Raw genomic sequence first — 27,811 nt, forward strand, 5'->3', positions numbered from 1 at the left:
TAATTTCTAGAAAACAGAAAGAAATTCAAAAGAGACAAAAGGCTCAAGCTTCAGTATTCCATTTTAGAATACACTACATAAGCCTTTTCATCCAAATAAACAATATAGTTTCCATCCCTTTAAAAGGATCCACCCTGGTGGATCTCTTTGGAAGATCAAGGTCATCAGATAAAAGAACCACCTATAAATAAAAATTCATTAATAGGAATGAAAAGTCATTACTGAGTATAGAAATGGTAATCCATCCAAAGATTCATTACTACTTCTGACAGATGTTGACCTTAATTAGGTCATTTGTTGCAAAACATGAATACTCATGTTATTGTCATATCAAACAAGTCTATGTTATTATTTCAAATGAAAAAAAAAAAGCCCTTAAAGAAAGGGAAATGCTATATTAGATTTGTTGCTATAGAAACAGGAATATGCATAAGCTGTATAGACAGTGCTACTGATGGCTGAGTTGTGAGCTTGTGCTTGTCAAATGCTATTTCACTCTGTCAGATTTACCCTCTCTCAAAAAGAGATCCTGAACTCCATCTTTAGATGACCAAACTTTAATATGTACAAGAAATACTAATTTTACAACTGTATTTTTTTAGTTAGACTGTTTTTCATACTGTTGTCTACTAATGATTTATCAGAATAATTAGGAATAGATACCAAAGTAATTCCAGATGTACATCATAAATTAAAATTACCCATAACTTAAACTCAGTAGTATTATCAGGACCAAAAGATCAGACAGAAAACAAGCCTGTGATCCAGAGATTTATAAATATAAACTTCAGCTTTTGATATGAACCTGCTTTGTATAAATACAAGAATAATGCTTAACTTTGAAGTTGACTACTATTTCTTTTCAGAGTAAGTATATTCACAAAAGTCAGATTCTTGCAAAATTTAAGGGAAAGTCAGTATATTTTGTAACTAAGCTCATTTAGTAAGTGCAATTATCATTTCTGATCACGAAGCAGGCGTATTGTGATGTATCTGAACTTATTCATTATCTGAAATTATTATGTCTGTTTATTACCACTTGGACCAGTGACAATCCCTTCATGATTTTCTTTATCTTTGCTTTTAGTTTTACATATTAGTTTGTGTCAGCACACAAATGCTAACACACTGCTTCCTCTCCCAATTGGATAAATAGATAGGTTTGAAAAAGTTAAGTTGCTGCGATTGCAGAAAACCAGATCATGCTATCCCTTCAATGAAGTCTTTCTCCTCCTCTGTAGAAGATCGACTTTTCCCCTTTTTGAGTCCTGGCTGCACTAGTGGTTCAAGGTCTTCTCTGAATGAGTCTTCAAGGGTCAGGAGATTTGAAATCATCAAATCTCTGAGCTGATGATGGAGAAGGCTGAAGTAATTCTACGTCTTTTGAAACTATTTTCATTGTGGGAGACGTAGAACCCATTGAGGGTATCATCCTACAAAATTAAACTACTTAGAATCTTCGTTAGCTGACTGCATACTTTAAAAGCAAGTTACTTAATCTTCACTGCTTCTATACAGTTAATTGCAGGTCAATGCAAAATATGAAGATAACCAAACTAATACTTCTAGGTTCAAAGGGGATCTCATTTAAATCTTCTGATATGTGGTGCTGTCTGTCTTAACCTGGCCTTGAGAAGCCAGTCTAGCTAGGTATATAATTTACATTTATTTTTCAAACTAAAATTAGCTTTTTCAGTCCAAACCACACCATACCTTATTCCTTAGCAGGAAACAGTATTTTCAATGCATAAAATAATTGTGGTATTAGGCCTAACTATTATTTGGAAAAGGAGGAGGAATGAAATTATTGTCAGAATTATGTATGTTATCTGAATTCTTATATAGAAAACATTCTTGAAAGAACATGATGTTCTCTTAAGATTCTTATAACTACCTAATTCTGTTATTTCATAACTTCCTACTGCTTTAATAATTCAGTAAGGTATATGTTTAAGATATATAAAAATCTTTTTGCAAGAGAGTTTTCAGTTATTTAACTAAGAATATTAAAACGTTGATAGGTACATCCTTGTTAAAAAATCTTCCTGATTGTGGCTCAGAGTACCTGTACTTCATTTTCCAGCATAAAAGAAAACAGACCTGATCTCCACATTCATCTTACTTTGCATCTCTTTGGTAGGATAAAGAGACTTTAAAATTAATTACAATTCACTATGACTTAGAATCAAAATAAATGGCATTATTCTAGACACTTAAAATGTATTCAAATATTTTATGCTTCCTTTATCTATGTGCATTTCATTTGTTTGTTCCTAAAGTGTTATTCTGTATTACTGTAAAAGAACCAAATTATTTTATATCTGAGACATTAAACAATTAGGCTCAACTGCCTGTCTGGCAGAGGACAAGCACAGGTGCGCAGCCTTAGTACCTACCCTGGGCTCTAATGCTATTCAGGGATTTCAACCCCTGGTTCTTACATGCCAAATGCATGAGCAGCCCCTGCAGCAGGGACATGAATCAAAAAGATGGTCTCTGTAAGGGCTAGAGAGGCAGAAACACATGTACATACTCCCTTTTTCTCTCACTTGCAGTAAGCCACCTGCAGACAAAGACCTGCAGTAGGAAAGAGCAGCCCCTCCATCACCTGGTGTGCCTAGCTGGAACACACTCCCAAAATGAGGGTTTCAACACCTCTCATTGCCCTTCACACTGAGGAAGGCCCCAACCTGGGTCTCAAAGAGACCCTTCCAGACAAAAAGACACCAATTCAGCTATTCCCCAAGGGACCTGCAAGTGCCTCTGCACAGAATTCCCCAGGCCATATTGTTAGGATTGACACGCCTCTGGCAGCTAGACCTTGTTGTTGTCCACTTGCGTTAGTCAGCCCCAGACATTCCCAGCAGAATAGGCTCTTTGGGATACTTGGGAGCCTACCATAAAAATATTGAATCTCTCAGTCTCTGCCTTGTGGTTTGAGGCACGAGGCAGGGGCTGAGACACCAGTGTTAGTCATGTTCCCGTAGGAGAATTTCAGACACACGTGAGACAGAAGGGACAACTGTGGACTCTGAGGCTCATAAACAGAAGTTGGATTTCTTCTGACTTGCTTTGCTAAGAGTTAACTGAGTTAAAAACTTTCTAAAGTGGAACTTGCGTGACTACTTGCCTGGCAGACATTACCCTACATTCTTCTTTTTAATATATGACTTGCATGCCTGTTCACTAGTACTCTGTACAGGAGGATTAGTAAGACACATGGTGTGGTATTCAGCAACTAGCATTTAAAGCATTTAGCCAGCACATTCAGTTATAAATAGATTTGTGAAATTGTGTCTCTTAGACTGGATTAAAAATATATGGACAAAAACTAACAATGCCTGACCCCTATGAGATACCAGCATGAGTCTCAATGCTCACTTTGCACTCTATATGCTATGAAATAGCAAAGAAATAGCCAGTATAAGCCAGCAACAGACAGGAAAATTTTGCTTTGAGGGAATACCGAAGCAGCTTGTATTATTGCTCTCTAACCCTGTTAAAACTCTGCTGCTGCTCCTGCTGCTAATGCTCCCACAAAAAAAAAAAAAAAAAAAAAAAGTTGCTTTCACGTCATCTGTTACTGTTGGCACTGCACATTTTCTAGGTCTTTGCATCTTAGTTAAAAAAAAAAAAAAATCCAATTTCATATCCAGAAAACACCTGTACAGTACAGGTGCTATAATTTTTCTTCCTCATGCTGAGCTGCAGAAACAAATCTAAACTTTTCTAATGTTACAAGCCAATTTCCACAGTTTTGAGACCTTGATTTTTGAACACCTGCTGTCTCCAGATTTTTTACTGGCTTCTTATGGCACACATTCTTTTGGCTATCCTTTGAATGACTGAGTTATTCAAGAAGAAAGAATGCGTTATTGAATTGAGCTATGCAACTGAAGGTGAAAATAGGTGATCATGGTGACTGAATCACAACAGCTCACAAAGTTATCAGCTACTTGTTCACTTGCTCACTTCTAACCCGTTACAAATGTGACAAAATGTGCTGGCTTAATCACCCCTTTTTCTGGAACCCAGCCTTTCAGTCACTAGATATCCACACATTCTTGCCCCTCCTTCATTCCCCCACTACGTTCTACACCTCATAGGTTTAGTAAGCAACTCCTTCCATTTAGCTCTGTCAAACTTGCTGCTTTCATTTCTTCCTCCTATCAGGACAAAATCTTCTGTGGAAAGGGAAGCACAAGAAGAGGGGTGGTCTGAGGGGACAGTAATGTGTTGTAAATGTTGAGTTTTCTTAGGCTTCCATCTCCATAGAAGATTTTAGCTTCCCCCCCCCTCCCCAGAAGAAGATATATCAAGTTCCTTCTCCAGGTAACACATCACCTTCTCTCTCTCCTGTGTTCTCAGAGAGGTTTCTATCTTAACCACACCCACTTCTTGCAGAACTTCTTTCCCCTCTTTGCAACTTTTCCACTGCAGACTTCCTCCTTTCACTTTCTTGCAATTTCTTCCCTACTTAATGCAAACCAGATCCCCACACTGTCACAAAACAAGCATTGTGTCCCATTGGCCTCCAACTTTCAAGTCATTTTTTATCACCTTTAAAATAAGCTGAACGTGTTACTACGCTAAATGTGGTTTATTATGATTATGGTTTCCTCTTCTCCATTGCAGTGCTTCTCTAATGCAGCTAAAAAGCACTGTTGGTATTTCTGGTGACCTGCATACAGGAATGATGGAGTAAAATGCTGACTGCTGTCTTGTGATCAGAGAAGTGACATGGTACCTCTGTTGCACAAGCACCCGAGGGGGAGAGTGACTGCTAGTGGGAGTGAGTGGATGGAAGTAGGTGGATGCTGGTTGTCTCCACTAGACCCCTCCTTGAATATATGCAAGGAGAAAGCGTGTTTGACAGACTAGCCATCTGAAGATTGTAGATGCTCCAACGTCTGTCTCTTCCGAGGAAAACAAACATCTTACAGGATAAGGAAAGGTTCAGTTAATATTGGAGGGAGGTTCTTTCTGCTACCAACTGCCTCTTCTCCAGGGCAGGCAAACAGACCAATACTGTGAGAGTGAGTACAGGTGGCTCAATGAGTCATGGCAATCTAAATCTTGGGATACATGCCGAGAGCTGTGCTACTTGTCATGACCAGACAGATACCAGTGCAATGGCCAGGCAGGACGGCACAGTACATGGGATCATGCTGTTCCAGGTTAGTCTGCCACACGCTGACTAACCCTCCAGTTGCTCACCCAATGGGCAGAACACAGTGAAAACAAAGCCAAAGAAAAGTTCAAATGATTCAGGTAAATTTATGGGTACTTATCTGAGTTCACTGTATAGTCCAAACTTTTGGAAGCTCACTCCTTATGAACTAGTTTGGGCATGGAAAAGTAGCAAAAGACATTCACTAGCCCATATATATAAAAAAAGAAAACCAACTCGTTTTAAAAACTGACACCATAGAAGGATCTCATTCTACAGCCTTCTTTTGCAGAACCCCAACCCAGATTTATTATGAGGAAGAGTATAATTAATTGAAAGCAGAATTATAACATGCATATTTTAAACTCAGGGGGCGGGGATCACATCCAAATCCAGAACATGTTTGTTCTGGTTTATGTCCACACGTAAATAATTGGTCTTATATTTTACCACAGTGAGGCAGTCATTGTTTCCAGTTACCCCATACTACTTTTCTTTAAAAAACATGTAAAGTATTAGGCTTAACTCACCTCTTTCATATGACTGTAACCCCATTAATCTCAGAGAAGCCACTTTCATTGAGGTAGTACAAAAGAAAGGAGAATCAGGTTTGACTTTTTTGCAGTGCAGAAGGACTAGCTGATTCAGGGGGCTCATCTTTTACTTAGTATACATGAACATTGCAGTGACCATAGCTCAGGTAGGCAGACTTAAGGTAGTCTGAAGCCAGCTAATTTAAGCCCTACTGACAACCTGTATGCTGGCAAAAAGCTCAACAAAGGCAAAATTAATTAAGCATTATTGAGCCCCTTAGGTAGGTCTTGCAGCTTTCATTGAATAGCTAGTGTGGTAACAGTATACCAGCTAGCTAATTTAAAACTACTCAAGTAAGCTGCAGTGACTACCACACCATCCTTGGTTCCGAGCCTCATTTATGTGATCTGTGAAAAGTACTGAACTTCAAACTTCAGTGCTGTAAAACCAGCACTCTAATAAGCTCTCCAGTTTGCAAAGACGTTGTATACAAGACATATAAAACACAGGCTTATTTGGCCTATTGGCCAAATTCTGACATTCTTCTTCATGTCTTGTATTCCAAAAAGACATAGTTTTATATAAAATTAATTTCTTCAGCTTTTCATGTAATCACAGAGAAATGAACAGAACCAGCATTACAGTCTAATAATCTTAGTGTTTCCCGCTTGGCAAAAACTTTGTTAAAGTACATCGAAGTGAAATGGGTGGAGCATCAGCTCTGTTCACAGCTCCCTAACGACCTCCCATGAAATAATGTAAGACAAACGGAGACGTATACTGCAGCTTTATGGTCACAATAACAACAGTATCTCATGGAAGTCCCTGAGTGCTCTGCATGGTTGAAATGGGATTTCTTCTTACAATATTTGTTATTAATATATGTTCAAGGAAAAATGCAGTTACAAGAAAAGACATGCTTGAGACTGCAAAATACTTACTGGTGGCTAATTGTTGGAGAAATTATTCAGGAAAAATGCTCTTAAAATAGAAAACAGTATTTTTAAGCTACTGAGGGCATTACAATATGTGATTATTTATTGAATCAGAAACAACTGAAAAAAAGAAGTTAAAATGCCAAGGGATTGCTCTTATGTGCACCTGAGTTTTTCTTAAAATGACATTTGTTTGATATTTCACGTAGCTCACGTTTTTGCCGATTCTTCTTTTTTCCCCCCATTTTAAGTCTCTTTCAAATTCCCACCCATTCATATAAATCTAAAGTGGACAGCACAAAATCTTGATTACTGAATAATGATCTTGCTTAATAAAATAAAAAAAAAAAAGAAAGAAATCAAATCCCCCCCCCAAAGCTTCTCTTTCTTTCTACTTCTTAACTAAACTACTTAAAAATTCGGCTTCATTAGTGAGCTGCTCAGCACTTAAGGCTAAATAGAAAAACATGAGAATTGAAAAAATCCATCAAATATAAAAATGGCTAGGCACATAAATAGCTAGAAAGATTCCTTGGCAGTAAAGAAAGGAAAGCTTAGATAAATCAGAATGATATGTAATACAATCTCTTAAATGCATTTTTCTTTATTTGTATGATTTTAAGAGATGAAGAATAAACATATTACCGATATATGTCTTTATGAAGCTGACAATACCCAAGCTGTAGTATTAACTACATGCACACCTGAAACTATTATAGGCCAAATATGAAAACCACAGTACTGAAAATTTATTTTTATCTTCTTATTTTTTCTGCAAGAAAGCTGCCATATAATAAATTTACCAGAAAAACCAGTCTGAAGTCCTCTCAGGGTTTCACATTTATCTTTGCAAATACATGATACAAAGAATCGTTTGAAACAAAACTTGTAAGTATGTACTGCAAGTTGTCTTCATTTGTGCTGTACAAATGATCCCAGCTGCCATTAAGATTTGATTTTATAGCACTTATTGCAATGAAAATAGTTGTTGTTTCACATACATGGTGTATGAAAACTTCCAGAAGAACTAAGTATGTATACGAATGGGACTTCCCCCCGCCCCTGCCTCTTCCCTTAAATTAGAAATTCTTACACAGTAAAATGAATCCTCCTAGGATAAGTAATGCTGGTGTATTAGAAATATATGACTCCTTTGTAAATATAGTCTAGGCTAACTTACAGATAACTACTTCTCCTATTACCAAAATGCTAAGAATTACAAACACGGCATTGAGACCATTCCTGGTTAAACTTGTGGCACATACTTATCAGGAAAAGTTTTCTCCTTTCAAATCAGCTTGATACTACTTTTGTTTTGTCCTTGAGATGAGGAATCAGGATGCAAATCAATGCTAAACAGCGGGGCCTCTGCAGTGAGCCTATTTCTCAGGGCAGTACCTTAGTCAGAGCTGCAATTCTCTGAGCCAGCTCAGCCTCCACTTCAGGTAAGGTTTCAGCCTTCCTCATCGTCTGCTGCAGCTTCTGCTCAGCCAGTTCTAGACGCTCTTGCAGCTGTCTGTTTTTGTCTTCCAACTAAAGGTCAAAGATAGATAAACAGGTATGAAAAATAAAATCAGAATTAAGATTTTCCTTCAATGTCTTGGGTATTGGCGAAGCAATCAAAACTCACTACATAAGCATAGATACTCCACAACCTGGGAGAGCTTATTGGAAACTCAAGCATGGAACCATGTAGGCTGCCAGCCTCACTAATGATGAGTGATTTGAGGCTCAAAGATCATATGAAGGTGAAGAAAAGGAGCTGTAAAATGGTACTCATGAAGATGAGCAAAAAGCTCCTCTGATCAATGCATTGCTTATCTGAGCAAAATAAAAGTATTGGTACCAGTAAAATGAGAATTTTCTAAATGGAAATATTGAGTCCATCTCACAGAAAAGTTTATGTATGAGCTAATGTGGGACAGAAGGACAATTCCAAAGGATAGAATTCCCAGCAAAGTTTATGAAAAAACTGCCAAATGCAATTTTCTGAGCGAATGCCAATTGTATATGAGAAAATGTTAAAACTGACAATTGTTGCTCAGCTAATTCATTCATGATCACATCCTGGTTGCTATTTGCTTAAGGTTACAGTGATATTGTTCATTGTGAACCTACAATTAAGTCTCATTTTACCAAAGTGAAATTGTTTAATCTGTGATAACAATTAAAGAGAAACAGGAAGACTTCTGATAACTGCAGTATTTTCTGGCTTACTGAGATGCACCACACGATTAAGAAGTTTTTAATGGCTTGACAAGTGTTTCCTGTTTTCCCATTCATTCAAGGTAATAGAAGACATAATGAAGAAGGAGTGTGCTTTTAGATTCCTTTTATTCCTTCAAAAGCATGAAAATGTAGGCTTTTCACACTGCAATGCTGCAAAGCAACTTTAAGTCTGCCTGTAGGTATCCTAGGCCTAGTTCTGTTGCTGACTGCCTTGATGCGGTAGACCTCTGCAGCACAGCATGGCTTACATTGTCAGCAAGAAAAACTCTAAGGACAGATGCAGGTACCTTACTTTTCCATTGTTGGATGTTTGGTGTCCGTCCCGTCCCCCCGCCCCAACAATTGAAGACACCTCTTAAAATAGCCAAAGGAAGCTGGCAGAAGCTGGGGAGTTTGAGTGCTGATGCTTTAATTTCCTTGAAGAGGTAGTCACATATGTATATATATATATATACACACACATGCATACAGAGGGATGTGTGCTTGTGTGTGTAAATATATCTGCATACAATCACAGAAGCAGAGATTATTAGATCATACAGTCTCGTTTCTCATATAACATTTTATATTTCAAGACACAAAATTCAAACATTTTATTTGTGGTGAAAAAACCGCAGAAGTCTGATACTGAGGATGAGGAGCAATTTAATCTTCTACAGTTTGAGTTATGTTCATTTCATGTTAGCTTTCAGTTCACATTGTATGCTTCAAGTTACAAACCACGGTTTTTTCCTGTTCACTTTACGCTACAGCTTTTGGAATCACCGTGGAAACAAAGTACCATGAGAGAAAACTGCACAATCATGTTATATTCTTTTCTAAAAGATATTCAAGGATCATTGAGCTGTGTAAAATTTTATCTACACACTGCTAATACATGAAATCTTTAGAACCTATTCTATGCAAATTTTGGTCTTTCCTGCAGAAGGGAATTTCTTTTGCTTATACTATTTTTTTGATTTTTTGTTTAAAAATAAAATTCAGAAAATCATTACAGAAGACACAAAGTTAATCCTTTACTTAGAGGATATGATGATGTGCATTTATGCAGGACACTATTAGAAGATACAGCTATTTTACAACTGTACTGAATGTACTGCTGAATGTACACATTGATTTGGTATTCACAGTTGTAGTGGCTGATAGGAAGCTTAGAGATGCTGAACAACTTGGGTTTTTTTAGATTAACTGATCTGTTGATTAAAAATGAACAGATTAACCTAATGCAAACTTCCTACTGTAGATCTACCCCCTTTTTTGCATTAATTTTCATTGTGTATGAAGAAATCAACTGACTAATGCAGATACTGTACCTGACGTAGGATAGCTTCCTTGTTTGCCAGTTCATTTTCCAGCTTATCGTTCATGTCATGTATGGAGGTGGATTCTCTCTGTGCACTGAGGTAGCGCTTCTCCAGCGTAGTTATTCTCTCTTCCATATCTTCCTTTTGTGCCATTGCCTAACATGACGAAAAACCCCATCAAGAACCATTCAATTAAAGTGCTACATAATTTTATGCCAGTTTAATTTTCATGCTAACAGTAGACAGGGATGTAAGGTATGCTCAGCAGTAATTTTTCTGTTTTAAAGAGAATTTATTTCCTTTGGGATTTCTTGCAAGTATGATATTTAAAGTGGTAGCTGTTGAGTAGAGCAAACAGAAACAATCCTCAACTTTTGTATATTTTTCTAGTTTCTGTATTTTTCAGTGCAAAAAACTAGCAAATGCAGCTCATGTTTACTTGTTTTCTTCTTAAATAACAGCAGGCTTGATTAGAAAAACTGCTATAGTTACATAATAGTAGAAATATAGTGCAGTAATGTGGGGAAAAAAATGTATATGCACATTTCTACTCTTATTCCTGCGTTTTGCTGAAGCACATGTAGCAGACAGCAGGTGACATGTCCTGAAATTTCAGGAAAACAAGTGACCACAGCACTGGATACATAACATAACCATAACAAATGGATATGTGATCCATATATGTTATGGATAAGGATTTCTTTAAAATCTTGAGCTGTTTTCAGTCATGTGTTACAAGCTGGCTTCACTGAAGTCAATAGATGTAATTTAGATAGATTATTCATTAGTCTATTATACTGTTTATTTCTCTTAAATTAATTTTAGTGAAAGCAGAAAATTTTATTCTTCTTAAACTTGTGTCTGACTCTTGAGAAGACTTACATGTTGCCCACATAATCTCTCACAATGAAAATATTTACTGATCAGCATGTTTTGTTGTTTGTGTTATATTACATTATGAAAGCAGCGTTGAAGTAAGTGAGATTATTTTTCAAGTAAGACACAATAAACATAAAAATTGATCTAAAGAGCTGGTCCTAAAATGGACCATATCCAGGTAATCCTTTTGCATATTGCTGGGAAAAAAAACCCATAAAAATAGTAATTATGTATGTAATTCATTAAAAACACACAGGAAAAAAATCCAGTAATTTATCCAAGTTACACATACTAAACTACCCTTCTTGTTTCATTTTCTGCATTGGGAAGACTATTTTCTGTGGCTGTATGAAATAATGAAGACAGGCACTTCCACCTTTACAAGTACCTTTCACAGCAGATTTTGCACTGATACTTGCTAATTACTCTACATGCAAAGTATTAGTAGCCACTTTGCTTAAGAAGCAAAGGGCTGAAAGCAAGTAAGCCTGTAGCTGGTGTAATGTGGTATTTAAGGGAGAAAGAGCACGTGGCAATCAAGCGTCCATAAAACAGCAATATTTGTCAAAAGGTAAATGAGAGTGGAGATATTAGAGACCCCTAGTGATATAACGTAGCAGTGGTGGAAAAGGAGAAACATATCAGCACAAACTAGTTTTTGTAACCGGATAAAAATAATACAATACTTAAAAAGAGGCAGAGTACAAAGATGTGAAGACACTTTGAGGCTGTGTCAGGCATCAGAAGTTCCGAGGGAACATTTCTTCCAGAATAGGTTAAATAGATTCTAGAAATAACAAGTTAAATGTATACATACATATGCATATATGTACATACACACATCCATATGAAATGCCTATATTGTAGGAAGCATTGTAACAGAAAGATAACTAATTTCAAAATGCTAAAACGGATTCTAGAAGCCAACCATCCACACATATTGAGAACATCCACATAAGACAACATACTCTGGAGAGTACTAAGGAGCATCACAAATTTAAGAGGAAGAAAGAAAAGGAAAATTGAATTATATTTCCATTTATTGAGAGAAGGGAATAGTATATTATAACAGGAGTAATAAAGTTACCATACATCAGTAAATATTATAATTGATTATATAAATAACACCATTCTATAAAACAGCCCAGGAGTTTTTAAAATGTACTTTAGACTATCTATTTAGCATCTCTATTTAACAGAGTTCATCTTAAAAACTTGAAATGGCTGAAAACTTGCCAGAATGCTCTCCGGTAATGCTAAAACACAAAGGAGTTGGCCTTCCTCCTATTAGAGTTGCACGTATACAGACACAGTTCTATGAACATGCTTTTATAAAGAGATTACTAGTACTATTTCTTAATGTAAATTTTGCATTTCCTATGTACAATGGCTTTTATCAGTGTTCAACTTTTGCTTCCTGTATTCCTTGGCCTCCATCAGTTTGTACTGGGTATCACAGGAACAGCAGCCAAGAAATAGGAGGTGAGTGTGGTGAACTCCTTACCTCTCTAATGTCTCTCTGATATTTACTGTTCATTTCTTCAGTTTTAATGAGCTCCTTTCTGGCGGTCTCAGCTTCCTGCTCTACCTCTCCCACCCGCGAAGACAGCGCAGCCAAACGCTCCTTCATTTGTGCCATTTCATAGTTTTGCTTTTCCAGTAGTTCCTGAAGTTCAACAACTTGACTGGCTTCATCATTGGAGTCTATGGAGCCATTGGATAGGCGCTGTTAACAGAGAAGTGACATTATTTATTAATTATCTTTTAGTGTGGACTATATCTAAGGAATTTCTAAAACAAAGATTATTTTTAAAATTACAAAAGCAACTAGGAAGAGAAAACCACAATAATTTTCATGGTAGGTAAGACAGCTGTAGTTTTGAAAAAATTGCAAAAGATTAGTATTAATTCATATCAAGGGATTCCAGAATGTAACATCACATAGAGAAGTAAATGACTGCAGAGCAGAACACTATCCAAAAATAGCTTTAGTTTGACATTGGGGCTACTCAAGTACAAATTGCAACAATACGACTCCTAAAAATCACCAAATCGAAAGTATACATCTTAGCTAAACTTACACAGCATTTAAACTTAATCAAAGTCTATTTCATTTCCAAAATAGGCCACACTACAGACAGGAAGCAACACTAGTAAATCGCAAATTCACTGCACCAGAAAGTGCTTGGAGTCTGGACAACACACTGGTTAAGTCTACATTAGAAACAAGTTCTGCTGAAGCAGTTTGTGTGCTGCTGAAAGCCCTGGTATGAATATAGTTATAAAGAAAAAAAACCCTCAAAAGACCAGAATACCTTATTGCATTTGGAATATGATCTATATTGCAAATAAATGATGTCAGGAAAGAAGCGTGTGCACTAGGAGGACTTGCTGGCATTACCTCATTATACTAGATAGTCACACTAACCTTTTCCAGCATAGGCTAAGCCATTATCTCATGTCAAAACAAAATAGGCAAAAAGAACAAGTAAACGCAAAATGATTTGCTTTTGACCTATAACATGAAAAAATAAACAAAAACCTTCCAGCAAATTCAAAGAACATTACTTTGTTTAATGGCTTTAAGCACATTCTTTCCCCAGTCAGCCATAAAATGAGCCCAGATCAAGACCACCTGCCCGTCTGTGGATCATTGAATAAAATTATTTTACTCTAAAATTTCATTATATCAAATAACTCAGTTCCAAAATTGCTTAATTATATTATCTTCACATTTTACGTTAGCTGCTGAACCATCTTTGATCTACTTTCAGGATATTACGGTAAAATAACAATAGTAATTAAAAAACTTATTTACATTCAGTTTATTGTTTGGAAAGTGTTCAGTTAGTCTACTTGAATCTAAATCCCATTAACATGCAGCAATCACATATGTAAACAAAGTAGTACTCAAACAGGATAAAACATTGTAACCATCATACGTTATTCCATTGTGTAAATTTGAGATAACTTTTTATCTATGATTATAATAATCTGTTTTATAGTTTTAATTTCATACAGAAATTTTAGTGGTTGTCACAGATGAACAAATTTTACCATGCATTGAGTTTGCCCTATGATTCTCTACATAGTGGTCCATGAATTTCTGCAAGATTATAAGCAGCAAAATACCAAATATGAAAAGCAATAAATGGCATGTAAGAATATACCTTACGACATATAGGCCATGGTCATTTTGAAATGGCAACCTTCGATATCTAGGAGTATGTTCAACGGCAGAGAATTTTTTTTTCATTAACAATTTTTTTCCTAAATATATTAATAACCAAAACACATATAAATTAAAATGTGAAAAATATATTTTTTCTATTAATTTATGCAAAGACAAATAAAAAAGTATTTAGAATTAAACCCTCACCACTAGACAAACACCGACTGCCAATTATTCATGTATATACTTTGATTTATGCACATAAGCTTCTCATAATTCTTTGATGAACTCTTTGTACAAGCCGCTTTAATTCTACTCATTGTTCACTTTTGGTTTATATTATTCCAGTATTCATATATATATACCTGGTTGGCATTTAAAATTTCCAGTTTACAAAGAAGTCAAAATTTTTTTTTCTTAGTATGATTGGGATTAAAAAAGAGTTTTCTTTAAAAATACTATTAGAAATAAAAAACTCAGCTTAAAAATTGGTATTTTTAGAATTTTGAGGCATACTTTAAAAGTTTACCTAGGGATTTTAACTGACATTTTGTCACTTTTATGCCTTGCTATTATGTTATGATATATCCATTATATGGGTACATCACATGGAGTAATCACTCCAAGAGACCACAGGCAGAAAATTATTAAGCATTAATTCAAGAAGTAACTGACATAACATTCCTCAGGTTCTCAGGAGGGCTTTTACCAACAGTTTTATGGTCATAATTTGCCCTCTCCCCCAAACAAAAAAAGCTTGAACAAGAATGTGAAAATATGCTTTGCTGGTAGAAACAAAAGACATCCTGTAGATGACGCTGATTCAAATGCACTTTCTGACTTAGTGAAAGCAGCAGGACCCTCACAAGTCCCAGAGGAATTCCCTATGGAATAAGCTGTGGGGCAGAACTGCAGCATCTTCTCTATTACTGGTTTTGTGAAGAACGTCCATGTCCCTCATTTTCTTTTTTTAAAAATTTATTTATTTATTTATTTTTAATCTGGTTTAATTTTTTGTGCTGAAACATTTCCTCGCCTGCAAAGAGTTTCCTCTTGATGATATTGTGTATTAATTGCAATCCATTTGTAAATAAACAATTAGTTGAATGCTTAAAATAATGACATCTAAGTTTTGAATAGATCTGTTAATTATTACCTGAAGCACTGAGGGAAATCACGAAAAAGCATGCACAAAAGAGTTTCAAAACAGACATTCTTAACTGTCATATCCCTACACTACCCAAAATCCCCAATATATGCAAGAAAAAGTGTCAAATTAGTACAGAAGGAGTGAAAAAAGAAAGTACTGAAAGTAAGCTGAAACAATTGAGAAGTGTTTAAAGGAGGGCAGGAACATTAAAGAAAACCTTCTAACCAGTTGAAACATTCTAGCAGAGAAAACAAAAAATGTACACGGTCCCCAGATCTGGCTTACAAGTCAGTCATCCAGAGAAAGTCTTCAACAAATTTCATGATGCTGTCTATCAAATGTGGCTGTGAAAAAGCTACATATGGGCACATTCCTTAATTTCAGTAATTTCACATAAAAGTATCTATTAGCAATGGCTATTTTTTCCTTGAAAAAAGAAACGTGGCAAATAGCTCATATGCTCCAATGCTTCGCTTTTGTTTACTAACTAGTTTATCCAATAAGACAGTCCATCTGTTTCTATCACATTTACTTATTTAGGCCACAATGCCGCAGAAATGGTACCATCATATATTCTTGACTTCATCTTTTTTGCTTTCTACAGACACAACGGGTACACACAGCTGCAACGTGTGCGCGCTTGCTACGCACGCCGTAAGGGTCTCTGCCCTCTTCCCCTGTCCCCTTCCACGGGTTTCGCAGCCAGATGAGAAATCTGGTTGGCATCAGCCTGAAAGACCTCATACAACCTCAGCCAGCTTTGCTGGGGCTAGTTCAGAGCAACCACAGGTAAATGAGCAACCACGTCTGTACCCAGCAAGGCAGCACTTGCTTTCCTCATCACTGGGAAGAATGAGGGAAAGAGCAACAGCAGAGGAAGGACTGCTGTGGGGTTTTGGAGGGGTTTTTTTGTGGTGTGTCACCACATACCAGATAAATAACTGAGAAATCACTGTCCATACTAAGGGTTTCAGAGATAATCTTACTTCATAAAGAAAGCTTTTACATTCACCAAAATATAGCAAAACAAGCTAGGAAGAGAAACAGAAAGGAGATGAAACAATTGTCAAGTAAATCTAATGACAGTGACGGTATGAACTACAACAGGGATGGCACAATGCAGAGGAAATCAAAGTTCAAAAAATATCCTGTAGGATCAAGTGCCATAAAGGGTAATACGATTAAACAAGAAATGTCGTGTGTGTGTGTGTGAATCTTTGAATTGCTTATGCTCTGTGGAAATGGAGGAGGGAAACAAATGTTCATGCTCCCTACTGCTGAACAATATGAAAAGTAAACCAACATCCCTGGTATCAGATTTTCTTTCTTTCAAGATCCAAAAAGCACAGCAGTAAGCAATCTGCTGTTTGTATAGGTGTGTCAGCAGAGAGGAGGACAGCAAATTGGAGCATTACACATAACAAAAAATCCCCTCTAGATCATTGCTTCTCTCCCCTATTCTCTCTGCCATGAAACAGTAAAAGGAAAACCAGCTGCAGTCTGGTTTACTAGTAAAAAACAAGAACAAACGTAAAAGGAACACCAGGAGAAAGTGTAAACCAAGACTAACACAGAATATTGTAGCCTCTATTAATCCATTTCATATTGCCCTTTCAGTTAAGCCTTAGCAATAACACTGAAGGTAAACTAAGTGGAGGTACACTAAAGTTAAAAAAAAAAAGAGTAAGGACACCAGACCACAGCAGTTAGCAAAGCATTGTAAAATTGTCCCAGGCTATTGATTGCAAAGTACTTCTCTATTTTATTTTGTAGAAAGAACCTTACAGTCAAATACATATGTAGCAAAATATACACAGGAACCTAATTTTATAAAGGCAAACCCCAAGAACAATAAAAAGCAGCTCCAAGTGATATTTTCTCTCCAGTTGTAAAACATCTGACACAGATACGTTTGGTCTAAATACTATCAACCAGTAATTAATTATGTATTCTGTGCTAGAATTTAACCTCAGAGAGCAGTGAGAAGGAAAAAAAAGCAAATCTCACTGGGTTACCTGTGAACAGTCAGCAGTGGAGATAGGACTCATTTACTTGATGGAACTCCTCATCAGTGCCTCTCAGGTTGTGGTACTATGAACACAGGTGATTCACATGATGCCCATGTGCATAAGCATTTCCATGCCTAAAGGACTAAATTAAGCTCTGTCTAACCACAAGGTACCTTTGAATAATTGAAAGTAATCTTAAAATTCAGAAGTCCACTCTTTTAGAATTCCTAGAAGAAACTAGTATTTTTATGGTGTAAGCATTGGGCGTTTTTTGTTTTGTTTTTTGTTTTTTTTTAAAACCCTAAAAGTGTGTGCCTTATGTCTACTCTTTACTAAGACACTCTCTAAATTCTTTTTTAAAGAAGTACTGGTGAGTTTATTGCACCATAAAGCCCTAGCATCAAAACTGAAGTCCTCACCATGTTCTCAAGTCAGTATAATGTCATTGTGGGTTTTGAGAGTTCATACCGAACAAATTTCTCTCAGGCTTTCCTCCTAATGTTCAAGGAAACTGTCTGTGTTTGTCAGGCTAGCTACCTTTGGTAAATAGCGTAACTCAGAAGACTTCTGACACTATATTACACTAGAATGTAATGTCAGAAATGAGTAATCTTTAAAAACATGAAAACTTTTGTTGAAAACACCCTTTTGATTATACATATTTTTCTTGACATGCAACATAAAATCTAACATTAAAATGGCTTTTCAAAGGTCTGTGTATAGTGAGTTCTATTTGCTAATTATGTGAAGGTTCATTTGCCCATACGAATATTGTAAATATATGTAAACAAAGAACACAAGTTTATGCAAGTTCTCTCTGAACCTTATAACATGCCAAAACAGGGAATTTAATTTTCTTTCTTTTTTTTTGCCAGTATGAAGTTGGACACGAAAGCACTGATCTAAAGCATACATAAAATAAAGCAATGGATACAAGCTAATGTTCAGCAAGAAACTGTTTTCAGAAAAACCACAATATTTAGAAAGGCTATAAAAATAAGACAGAATTGCTTCTAAATAACAGAAGATCATTGCTGCATAAGCTCTTGGAGACTGGAATATACATTTACCTGCCTCCAGATATGACATATTCTCATTTCTGCCATAAGCCTGTGACCCTAACAGTCATGGTGACTGGACTTCAAGATATCCCTCTTTTACTCCCTGTTATTCTAGGATGGCATCTCAACCTAAAGAAACATCACTGACTCACTCAATTTTGTGAGACTTCTCCCTTCCTCATCTACTAAGGCAGGTGCCAGCTGTTGCTCTATAAAACATGGATGTATTTGATCAGTTGCTCTGCCTTTTGGTCAGTCAACTGCTGATATGGCAGCTGAGATATGAAAACTTTCCTGTACTTCATATGCAATATACAAAATTTCAGTGGTATAAATCACTTCAGAAATGTTTTGGAAATACAACATGATCAGTAGTAGTACCAATTTTAAAACATAAGTTATGTTTAAACTCTCTTTGAACCAAGATAATTCCTATGAATAATCCATATATAGAAAACTCAACGTAAGGAAGAGTAGGAAAGAAATGCCATATAAAGTTTAAAAGCTTTAAAAACAGTTGTGGGGTTTTTTTTGGTGGGTTTTTTTTTTTTTTTAAGCTTTTAAAACAGGCAGACAAATTGGAAAAGTTTGTCCCAAATCCCAAGGATAAAAGATTATTTTTAGCTCTGTAGTGGTGGAGATATTCCTCCTGATTCAGAAAAGCTGGCCATGAGGGCCAGATCATTGGGGAGGCAGAAATACTGTATATTTCTCAGGTCAAATAAACTTGTCTGAATTCTGTAGTACAGAAATACTAAAAAGGAAGTAAAATAATCACCAAAGGAAGATAAATTATACACTTGACTTGACTTTATGAAAGTAAGAGTAAAATTTAACGCTGCAAAGAGTAATGTTTACTGATGCTGTTTGAGATGTAAGAATAAATAACAAGCTACCAGAAGATGCTTTTTACTGTAGCATAGAGTTCTTCTACCCCTATTCCATTCAAATGCCTCATGCAAAAGGCTTAAAAGAAAGTAAATTATATTAACACAGATACATAGCTATGCGATAGCCCAATCACAAGTGACAACTAAACAAGCAAAAGCAATATGATCATCATCCATATAACCGGCACACAAAACAGAATGTGAAAAGCTATGCCAAAAATAATAGCATTATATCTAAGCTGTCACAGTCATTTCTGAGTGGTTGGTTGCCTCTTTATGTTTGAAGGCTCTGCTGCTTCTCCAGGTTGTTCCACATCTTTTGGTCTGTGTCAGGCAGTAATCTCATAATCATTAGAGGTCTCCTCTTCAGTTACTCTGAATTTTCTCCAACCTCTAATCAAGTATCAAAGCCAATGTTCTCTCAACTGAAATATTTCTTCCCCAACCCAACAGTGATGTAAAAATAGCTACCTTCTCCACCACTTTTCTCTCCAAACATCCTCACTTTCTTGCTCTTTCTACCAAGCCATCAAAAAACTCCAGCTTTTATTGCTACTTTAAAGATCTGGAATAACTCTGCTTCCTGATCAGTGTTCAGCTCTTATTCTTCTTTCTGAATCCTATAATCATCCATCACACTTTACTCATTTTGAAAAAGGGGCGGGGGGGAGTTTACTCGATGGGTGGGTATTTTTCTTCTTGTTGGTTTCTTCCAGAATGCCTGCCTATTTCTCTTTTACACTATTAGAAGTGTTTCTGAGATCTTAAACAGGAGAGAGAAATCAGTTCCTGCTTCTTTATTATACAGGCTAGTTAGCTGCCCAAACCAAATATACATATGAACCCCACCCTCATTTGCCTTGAGTAACTCCTTTTTCTTAGTAGTCTCACCAGCCAATCATTAGAAATAACTGGCCTGGCAACTCTTGCAGTAAATCATCCAGCAAAATCAGTCAGCCAATGCTGCCAGCTAACACAGTGCTTGAAGTGTAAAATTCCCCTGCAAAGGTAATGAGGCTTTTAAAGCAGTGTTTTAACATGCTTGAGATGTAGAACTATACAGGATTTTCTATTAAGTGAAAAGGAAAAGAAGTTTTTATGACTGAAAGACAAATTAATTTATATGAAACAGACAACAAGCTGATTTCTTGAAAAATTGAACTTCTGAGAAGTCTATTGATTTATCATGTAAATAATGCATAAGTAGTGCAGCTTTTCACTATAATAAAAATCCCTATGCTATAGTGTTGAGCACTAACTATTCATAGCCATGCAGACATACTCAACCATTAAGCAGAACAGTACTTACAAAATGTTTGCCTAGACTCTTTCAGAGAGAGTATTGCATATTCTCCTAGACTTACTCCTTAGATTCATGAAGACTTCTAATCCCAGCTGCAGGTTTTATCCATATTTCCTTTCACTCTGAAAACCTCTCACCTCCCCAGGTGTGTCAAGCCATCAATCTTCATTAAGTCCCCCTCAGCACACGCTTCTTTAATTAGCTTTATCAATATTAATCCAGAAAGGGATGATTAGAAAGCCAGAAAGATATCTGCACTGCTTGGAAACAAACCCATCATCTGGTTACAAAACACATTTTGTGTCTGAAGTGTATTATTTCTCTAATTCAGAACATGAATGCTTTGGGGCAAGGATTGTATCTCCCACTATTTTTTATACAGCATACATTGTGATTGCACTCAGTAAACAGCAAAACAAAAAGTCCTTTCTCTAAGTTACAAACAACCCTTTGATGGTTGGTGTTCAATCCCTACTAAGACCTCTTTTAAAGTGCTGCTTCTGATGAGGGCTATACCTGTCCTTCACTCCGTTCTCTGCCTTTATACTATACTACCAGTTAAAAGGAAAGAATTTTATCTATTCATTCAAAACAAAGGAGCACATGTGATATAAATTAGTAAGTAAAAACTGAAACGCAAATTTTTCTTCTGCAGTATTCTACTGACTATACAAAGTGATCAGAAAATCCAAAAAGAGTCAAGTTCAAAAATGGAACAGATTCTGATGAATCACTGCTATGAAAGAGACCTGTTACTTTTATTATATGATTTAATTTTAATTTTATTTGATCTGCACTCTTAACATTTTAGCCCACTGTGTTTGCTTTGGCAAAACACCTTTTACTCCTACAGCATTAGATGTCTATAATTATTGTCAATGTTTTAACAGATTTTAGTATTTATAAACTACCAGCATTTGATTTAATTATTGGAATGTTAGTGTTACAAGTACAAAGAAAAAATGTGATTCTGAAATAAGCTGAATGTGAACGGCCTGGCGTATATTATAAGGCAAAATACCCCCAGCTGTTTAACACATGTAGAAAGTAATTATATACAGCTCTGAGTTCCTTATAAAATGTACCATTATTTATTTAGGAGAAAAAGGACTTTGTTGCACCAGGACTACTGGACTGTTTTACCTGTCCTGACATACATACCTGTTTCCACATGCCTAAAATATTCTAGTTTATTATTCTGTGGGGAAAGGAATGATCGTGCTGGTAAAACTGCCCTTACTACAGGTAGGACCAGTGTTGTATACTTGTTATAAAAAGTTGGTAAAACCACAGAACTAGTTAATGAGTTTTAATGGTACAGTTATGTATCTTGGAATAAGGAAGAGTTCCCTTATTAGCAGGTTATAGGTATCACATATGAATATGAATATCACATATGACATATGAAATATTAAAAAAAATAAAGGCACCAAATAAGGACAAATAGGCTTTGTATTTTACTAGTGTTTACAAGTTGCAGTTACAAATATTAGCAATACATTTTAAAAATAGAAACAGTGTGCTTCCAAGGAGAAAAATCCTGATTTATGCTGCACTTAAATGCTTAGCTTTCATGTGTTCAGTGTAACAGGAATCCATGCTGAAGTGCTTTGTGAAGCAGGAACCCTCCTATGCATACAAGGCATCTTTCAGGATGAAAATAGTCATTCCCCAGGCCAATTAATCTCTGATAAAACTTCATTAACTTCAGAAGAATTATGGCAATGATTTGTTACACATTTGAATTAAAAGATGTGGCATGGAACTTACTGTGGAATATTCTCCAATATGGGCCAGAAATAGGCAGTGAATTTTGAACCATCAAGGAAAGAGATCATTGTAAGTGAAGGAGACACTTTAATGGTGGGCATTTAAGGTATACAAACATCAGAAGATTAAATGCTTTCCAAAGCACCTTCAACCCTTCCCAATTTGTATATGAGCATTTCTGACAACATTCCATTTTACTGAATAATTCAATTTCCATGGCTTTTATGGAAGCTGAAATAAATATCAGCAGGAAATAATGACTTCATTTGAAAACAAAATACCTGTTCTCACTATCTTATTTCTGGGGGTCCAGCAAGCACCACTTTAAAGGGACACAGTCCATAGCAAGAAATGAGAGCACAGAGCACACTGTGCCTCCTATCAGCATCTGAGACTCATTCCTATTTCTTGTTCTGGTTACACACGGTAGACGGTGGATGAGATTCAGCCACAGGCTCAGGCATTCCAATTTGTCTTTAAATGTACTAACTACTATTTTAGTAATGAAAATCTTATATTTGGGGTATCTTGACAAATTATCCTTCAGCGACTGTGGAAAAATATTTTCTACCTCCAGTCTGACCATGACCATTGACTGGATATAGATGAAAACTATTGCTAGTTCAAAATGGCAAATAAAAGTAGAGACACTGGATTCCTCAAGTAACTCATTACTTCATACACTTACAAGGACTTTTATATGGCTTTCTGATAAAAACCAGAATGAATCGTACTGACTTAAAATTACACAGGAAACAATGTAATAACACAATGGGTTATGAGTTAGATGGGCAAATAATCTGATGATGGTCTCTGGTATGTGCAATTGGGTTTTTTTCCAAACCAAAATATTAGCCTTCGTATAGCCATTTCCCTGAAAAACAAACTAACGAGTGATGAATTTCCATAAAAATATATGTGGTTTTTATACTGGTAATGTAGAATCTCTCTGTCTCTGTTAGATATGTCTATTTTGTTCATAATATGAATAATAAGACTATTCAAAGTGACTTCAGATAGGACTGGAAAAAATGTTTCTGATATAGTTCTACATGTAACAAAATAGAACTCTGAAAAAAAACCTTGCATAGGAATAATCCCAAATATTTGTTTTGATGGATTTTTTTCTAAAATATCTCACAGTTTGGAACTGAGAAGAAAAAGTGCTAGATTAACTGGATCATTGGTATGCCATAACCCTTTATTTTCTTTTTCCTTTGAAACTTTTCTTAGGGATTTAAAAAAACATATGATTTCATTATTTCACATAAAAAACCCAATTACACTGATACATGGCAAAACAGTTAAGTCTGGGGTTTTGCATATGCTTGGATTACTCTACCTACTCATTAATTGTTTCTCATATTTAGAAAATGGTTTCATTTCTCATTCATTAGAGAATTTAGAGTCTTTGTTTCATTATTTTATCATTGGAATATTTTTTGGCTGCTTTCTCTATTTTAAAATTCCTCTTAGCCTTCATACATGAGAATTGGCCATGTAGTTGTCAATGAGAAGGACATATACCTTGCTTTATCATCTCATAAAACTGCTTTTGTAGTCAGTCAGAGTTCTGAAGCAATTACTAAATATATTACCACTTTTACTGGGATTTAATATATTATTGTTGGAAGCCTTGGTGCTTCACTCGGAGGACAGTGCTTGTGAATATAGAATTTAAAATGGTGCTCTGGCTGCCCTGTAATACAGAATCACAGAGCTAACCTCCTAGCCCATCACCCTCTCGGCACTGTATCCTGTGTCAAATGGAGGTTATTTCTCCTAAAAATCCTTAAAAGGTTCCAGTTCTTGAGTCTCCTTGACTGATTCCCTTTATATCTGAAGCTATATTTTATATATTTTATATATTTGAAGATAATAATTCTGTGCCCGTTAGTCTTTTCTTCTCTAGATTTTCAGTCTACATTTTGAAAATTATTCTCACAGGTTATGTTCTCTAGATTTCTGATTGTTTTTATTGCTATCTTTTGAATTCTTCTCAAGAAAGTCCATATCTCTCTTCAAGTGTGGGACCCAAAGCTGGGTACAAGACTTCAGCTGAAGCCTTACCAGCGCCGAGAAAGGTCCAGGAATATTTCACATGTCCTGCAGGTTCTAGTTCTGTTTAGCTATCCCATTGTGGCATTTGCCTTTATACTGTTGATCCATGATATTTTTATAATTCCCATTAATCCCCAGATCCATTTCTGCAGAATTGTTACAGGCCTGTTTCCCATATTATATAGGTGCTATGTTTGTTCATTCCAGCCTTCCCATACCTTGTATGAATTATTAAGAAATAGCTATGAGGTTTTCTCAGAGAGCTCTTTCCATACCAAGAGATTAAGTTTATTCCTACTGGGGTTAGGATCCTAAGTCTGTCACTGGCAATCACATCAAACTAAGTTATCTAAGTGTGTGTCCTACCTTCTGAATAATTCTGCTTGTTACTCGTAAGACACTTAATCCATTTCATCTTCCCCTTTTGCGATTTATAATAGAACCTTATCTGAATGGATTGCAAGTTTTTCCTACTTAGTATTCTACCACGTGATAACAACCTTTTTCTACATTGCCCTATTAACCACCTACATTCAGAAAATTTTATGAAAATTCACACACTTCCAACCTAAGAGTGGTGGTCAAATGCATCTGTGGGCTTCCTTTTTTAAATCTTTCTCACTAAAGTAGAAATCCACTGGTCAAAAACACTCGTGCTTTTACATGATATAGTCTATATTTGTCCATCAGCTCCTGAGCTGAGAAAACCAAAGATTGCTTGACAACACCACCCACACAGCCACATAGGATAAATAACCTCCTGCAGTATTGCTCTGGGATGAAGCAGCAGATGAACTTTGGTAATCCTTTACTAACACCTTGCATTCAAGTTTCCCCAGAGGTACGTCAGGTGTAGCCAATAGACCCTGCTTGTACTGTCAAGAGGGGCTCATCTGTTGTCACTCACTGCTAGCTGTTTCAGATGGGAAACCACCAGTATTGAGAGGAGGTGCACATAAGCTACCCCCTTGCTGGATAGCGACCTCCTTCTTCACTGTTTGTGCCGCTGCAGAGCTTCACACCTGCCCAGCTTCTTTCCTTTAACATCCCTGCACGCACCCTCCGCTGATATCATCTTGATCTCTAATGCTGTTCAGTCCCACCTTTGCAGCTTCCCTACCTGCTTCCCAATACATTTCCCAATGGGCACTTTATTCACTGTGAATTCTGCCTTTCCTGACCTTCACTTGTGGGAAATCAGGCTATCGTCCTTACAGATCAAGTGAAGGATTGGGATGGTGGCAAGTGGTGTCCAGTGGTCACAGATATAGGTAGGAGAATATCTGATAATAGAAATAGTTGCATCCTAATTCCCATAACAGGTGATCTTTGTCAGTTTTTTTTTTTAAACAATTTTTCAAAGTCCTTTAAAGCTCTTCTGTTTGTGCAAGTTGGCCTCTTCACAAGTTTCTGTGTTTGCTGGCTTTTAAATTTCTCTTGCCTAAGTGATATAGCTTAGAAGCTTTATTGTTGCAGAGCAGAAATTTTAATGTACCTACTCGAGGTCCTCACTACAAAACACGTATGACCTTACCTGTTCAACGATCTGGCATCCCCCTGCCAATGAAAGCAACTCACAGTGCAATCTGCAGTCTGTTCCAGGCACAAAAAGTTAGACCCAAGAAGTTCCTTGTTGTTTTTTTGTTTTCTTTTCTTTTAAATAATGACAATTCCATGTTGAAATCCCTAATACTTTCCTACAGCAGATGTCTTACAAAGTTTGGAATTTTGTGATATCATGATTAAAAGCCATTCACTCTTTCTCTTCTTAGAATTTTTCCTTTGTGTATTTTTTTTTTGTGTGTGAAGAAATAAATATTCATAGTTAATACTTCTCATTAATTCTATTTTACCATTATTTTCTTTTGAGATGTTTCATTTATACTTGATAATGAGTCTCCATTTATGATTACACCCTGTCACCATTAATAAGATTTCTATTTCTTAAAGATTAACTAGCTTGATTTCCCTTACAGCTCATTTAAAAAAAAAAAAAAATTACTATGTACTGGGCCATTGCTTTATAGAAATCAATTTATGGTATAGTAGAACAATTTTGAAGCAAATCTTTTGTCTCATAAAAATATATATACATAAACTACTTTCAATAAAATGTGTAAACTCTCATTTTAGCATTCTTTGATTTTCAGGTTCTGGAGTAGGGTTTTTTTTAGCTCTTAATTTTCACTTTTTTTTCCTAATTTTGCTATCAGTGTAGATAAACAGACTAATGCAACTTTGGTCATATTGTTTTAATTATTGGCATGACATTAACTTTTCAGCTCTCTGGCAATGTCTCATTTTTCAAAAAAGATTTTTCGAAAAAGAAAATGAATGGCCCAGAAAAGTGCTTGGACTGTTCTTTCAATCCTCTTGAGAGGAAGTAGCTTAAAAGTATTTAATAACTTCTTTCAGCACCTATTCTAAGCATTGCAGTAATGCAAAATATCTCTGTGTTGCTGTACAATGCAGTCAGATTACTTTTTTTCCCCCAAGAATATAGTAATCATTCAGTACTGATACTACAAATGAGCTGAAATCCATGTTGACATATTTTTCCTAAATACACAAGAAGTTATTCCAGCTTTGGAATGGATGTTAAATTTTGACATACATAAATCTCAGAAAACAGTCCAGTCTTCATGTTTTCCATGTTAGCCATGCTGGCTAACTCTTACTGTAGGTAAGTTTTACCTGAGGGATCCTCTAATTGACTTACACTGATTTGGGACTACCTGTTCTGTGAACCCAGGAAAGCTCTGCTTCGATGTCTGTGTAGACTTTACCACATGTGTATCTCCTGGGAAGTCCAAGAAGATAGGCACGATTAATACGGTAACTTTCTGAAGGTACTGCCAAAGTTTTACCTATATAATTGCTGTGACTATCAGCCACAAAGTGGAAACCTAAAATGTAGGATCTACTTTGACTGAAACTGAACCTTGATCTCCTGTATTATAAGAAGGTACAAACCGTTACCTCATAGCTTATTGTTCTCCATCCCTACTGCTGAAGTTGAAGGAATATTTTCTAAATGAACGCTTAGAGTCTGGGCTTAAGCGTGAGTATTTTACAAAGTTTACATCTTCACAAACTAAGGAGGAATTAATGGTGGACACTAAGGTAACAGGAGAAAGGTAGAGAGCAGCCAGTGCAGAAGATGTGAATTAGAGTGCACTGGTTGATCTGCTGTCAATATAGCCTCCTGTTAACTTCCTGTCTAGCACGCTTTCATTACTATAAGGAGCAAAAATTAGTAAGCACACCCTTTTAATTCAGCTTAACAAGACTAACTGAAATTGTTTTGATTATGAAGCATAGAATTTTTCTGGACATAGTATCCT

The 27,811-nt window shown here is 36.1% G+C and overlaps 1 protein-coding gene across 4 annotated transcripts in view; it reads right to left on the bottom strand.

Annotated features, from left to right (window-relative positions):
• Positions 1 to 27,811, bottom strand: part of PPFIA2 (PPFI scaffold protein A2) — a 345,661-nt gene that overhangs the window by 53,630 nt on the left and 264,220 nt on the right. For all 4 annotated transcript variants that reach the window (XM_075727716.1, XM_075727714.1, XM_075727718.1 and 1 more), the window contains 3 exons: positions 12,556 to 12,777; positions 10,182 to 10,328; positions 8,038 to 8,172 (listed from right to left, as the gene is read on the bottom strand). In XM_075727716.1, coding sequence (XP_075583831.1) covers positions 8,038 to 8,172; positions 10,182 to 10,328; positions 12,556 to 12,777 — 504 coding nt within the window. The remainder of the gene's footprint in view (positions 1 to 8,037; positions 8,173 to 10,181; positions 10,329 to 12,555; positions 12,778 to 27,811) is intronic.

The sequence above is a fragment of the Pelecanus crispus genome, chromosome 1, assembly GCF_030463565.1.
Source record: "Pelecanus crispus isolate bPelCri1 chromosome 1, bPelCri1.pri, whole genome shotgun sequence".
NCBI lineage: Eukaryota > Metazoa > Chordata > Aves > Pelecaniformes > Pelecanidae > Pelecanus > Pelecanus crispus.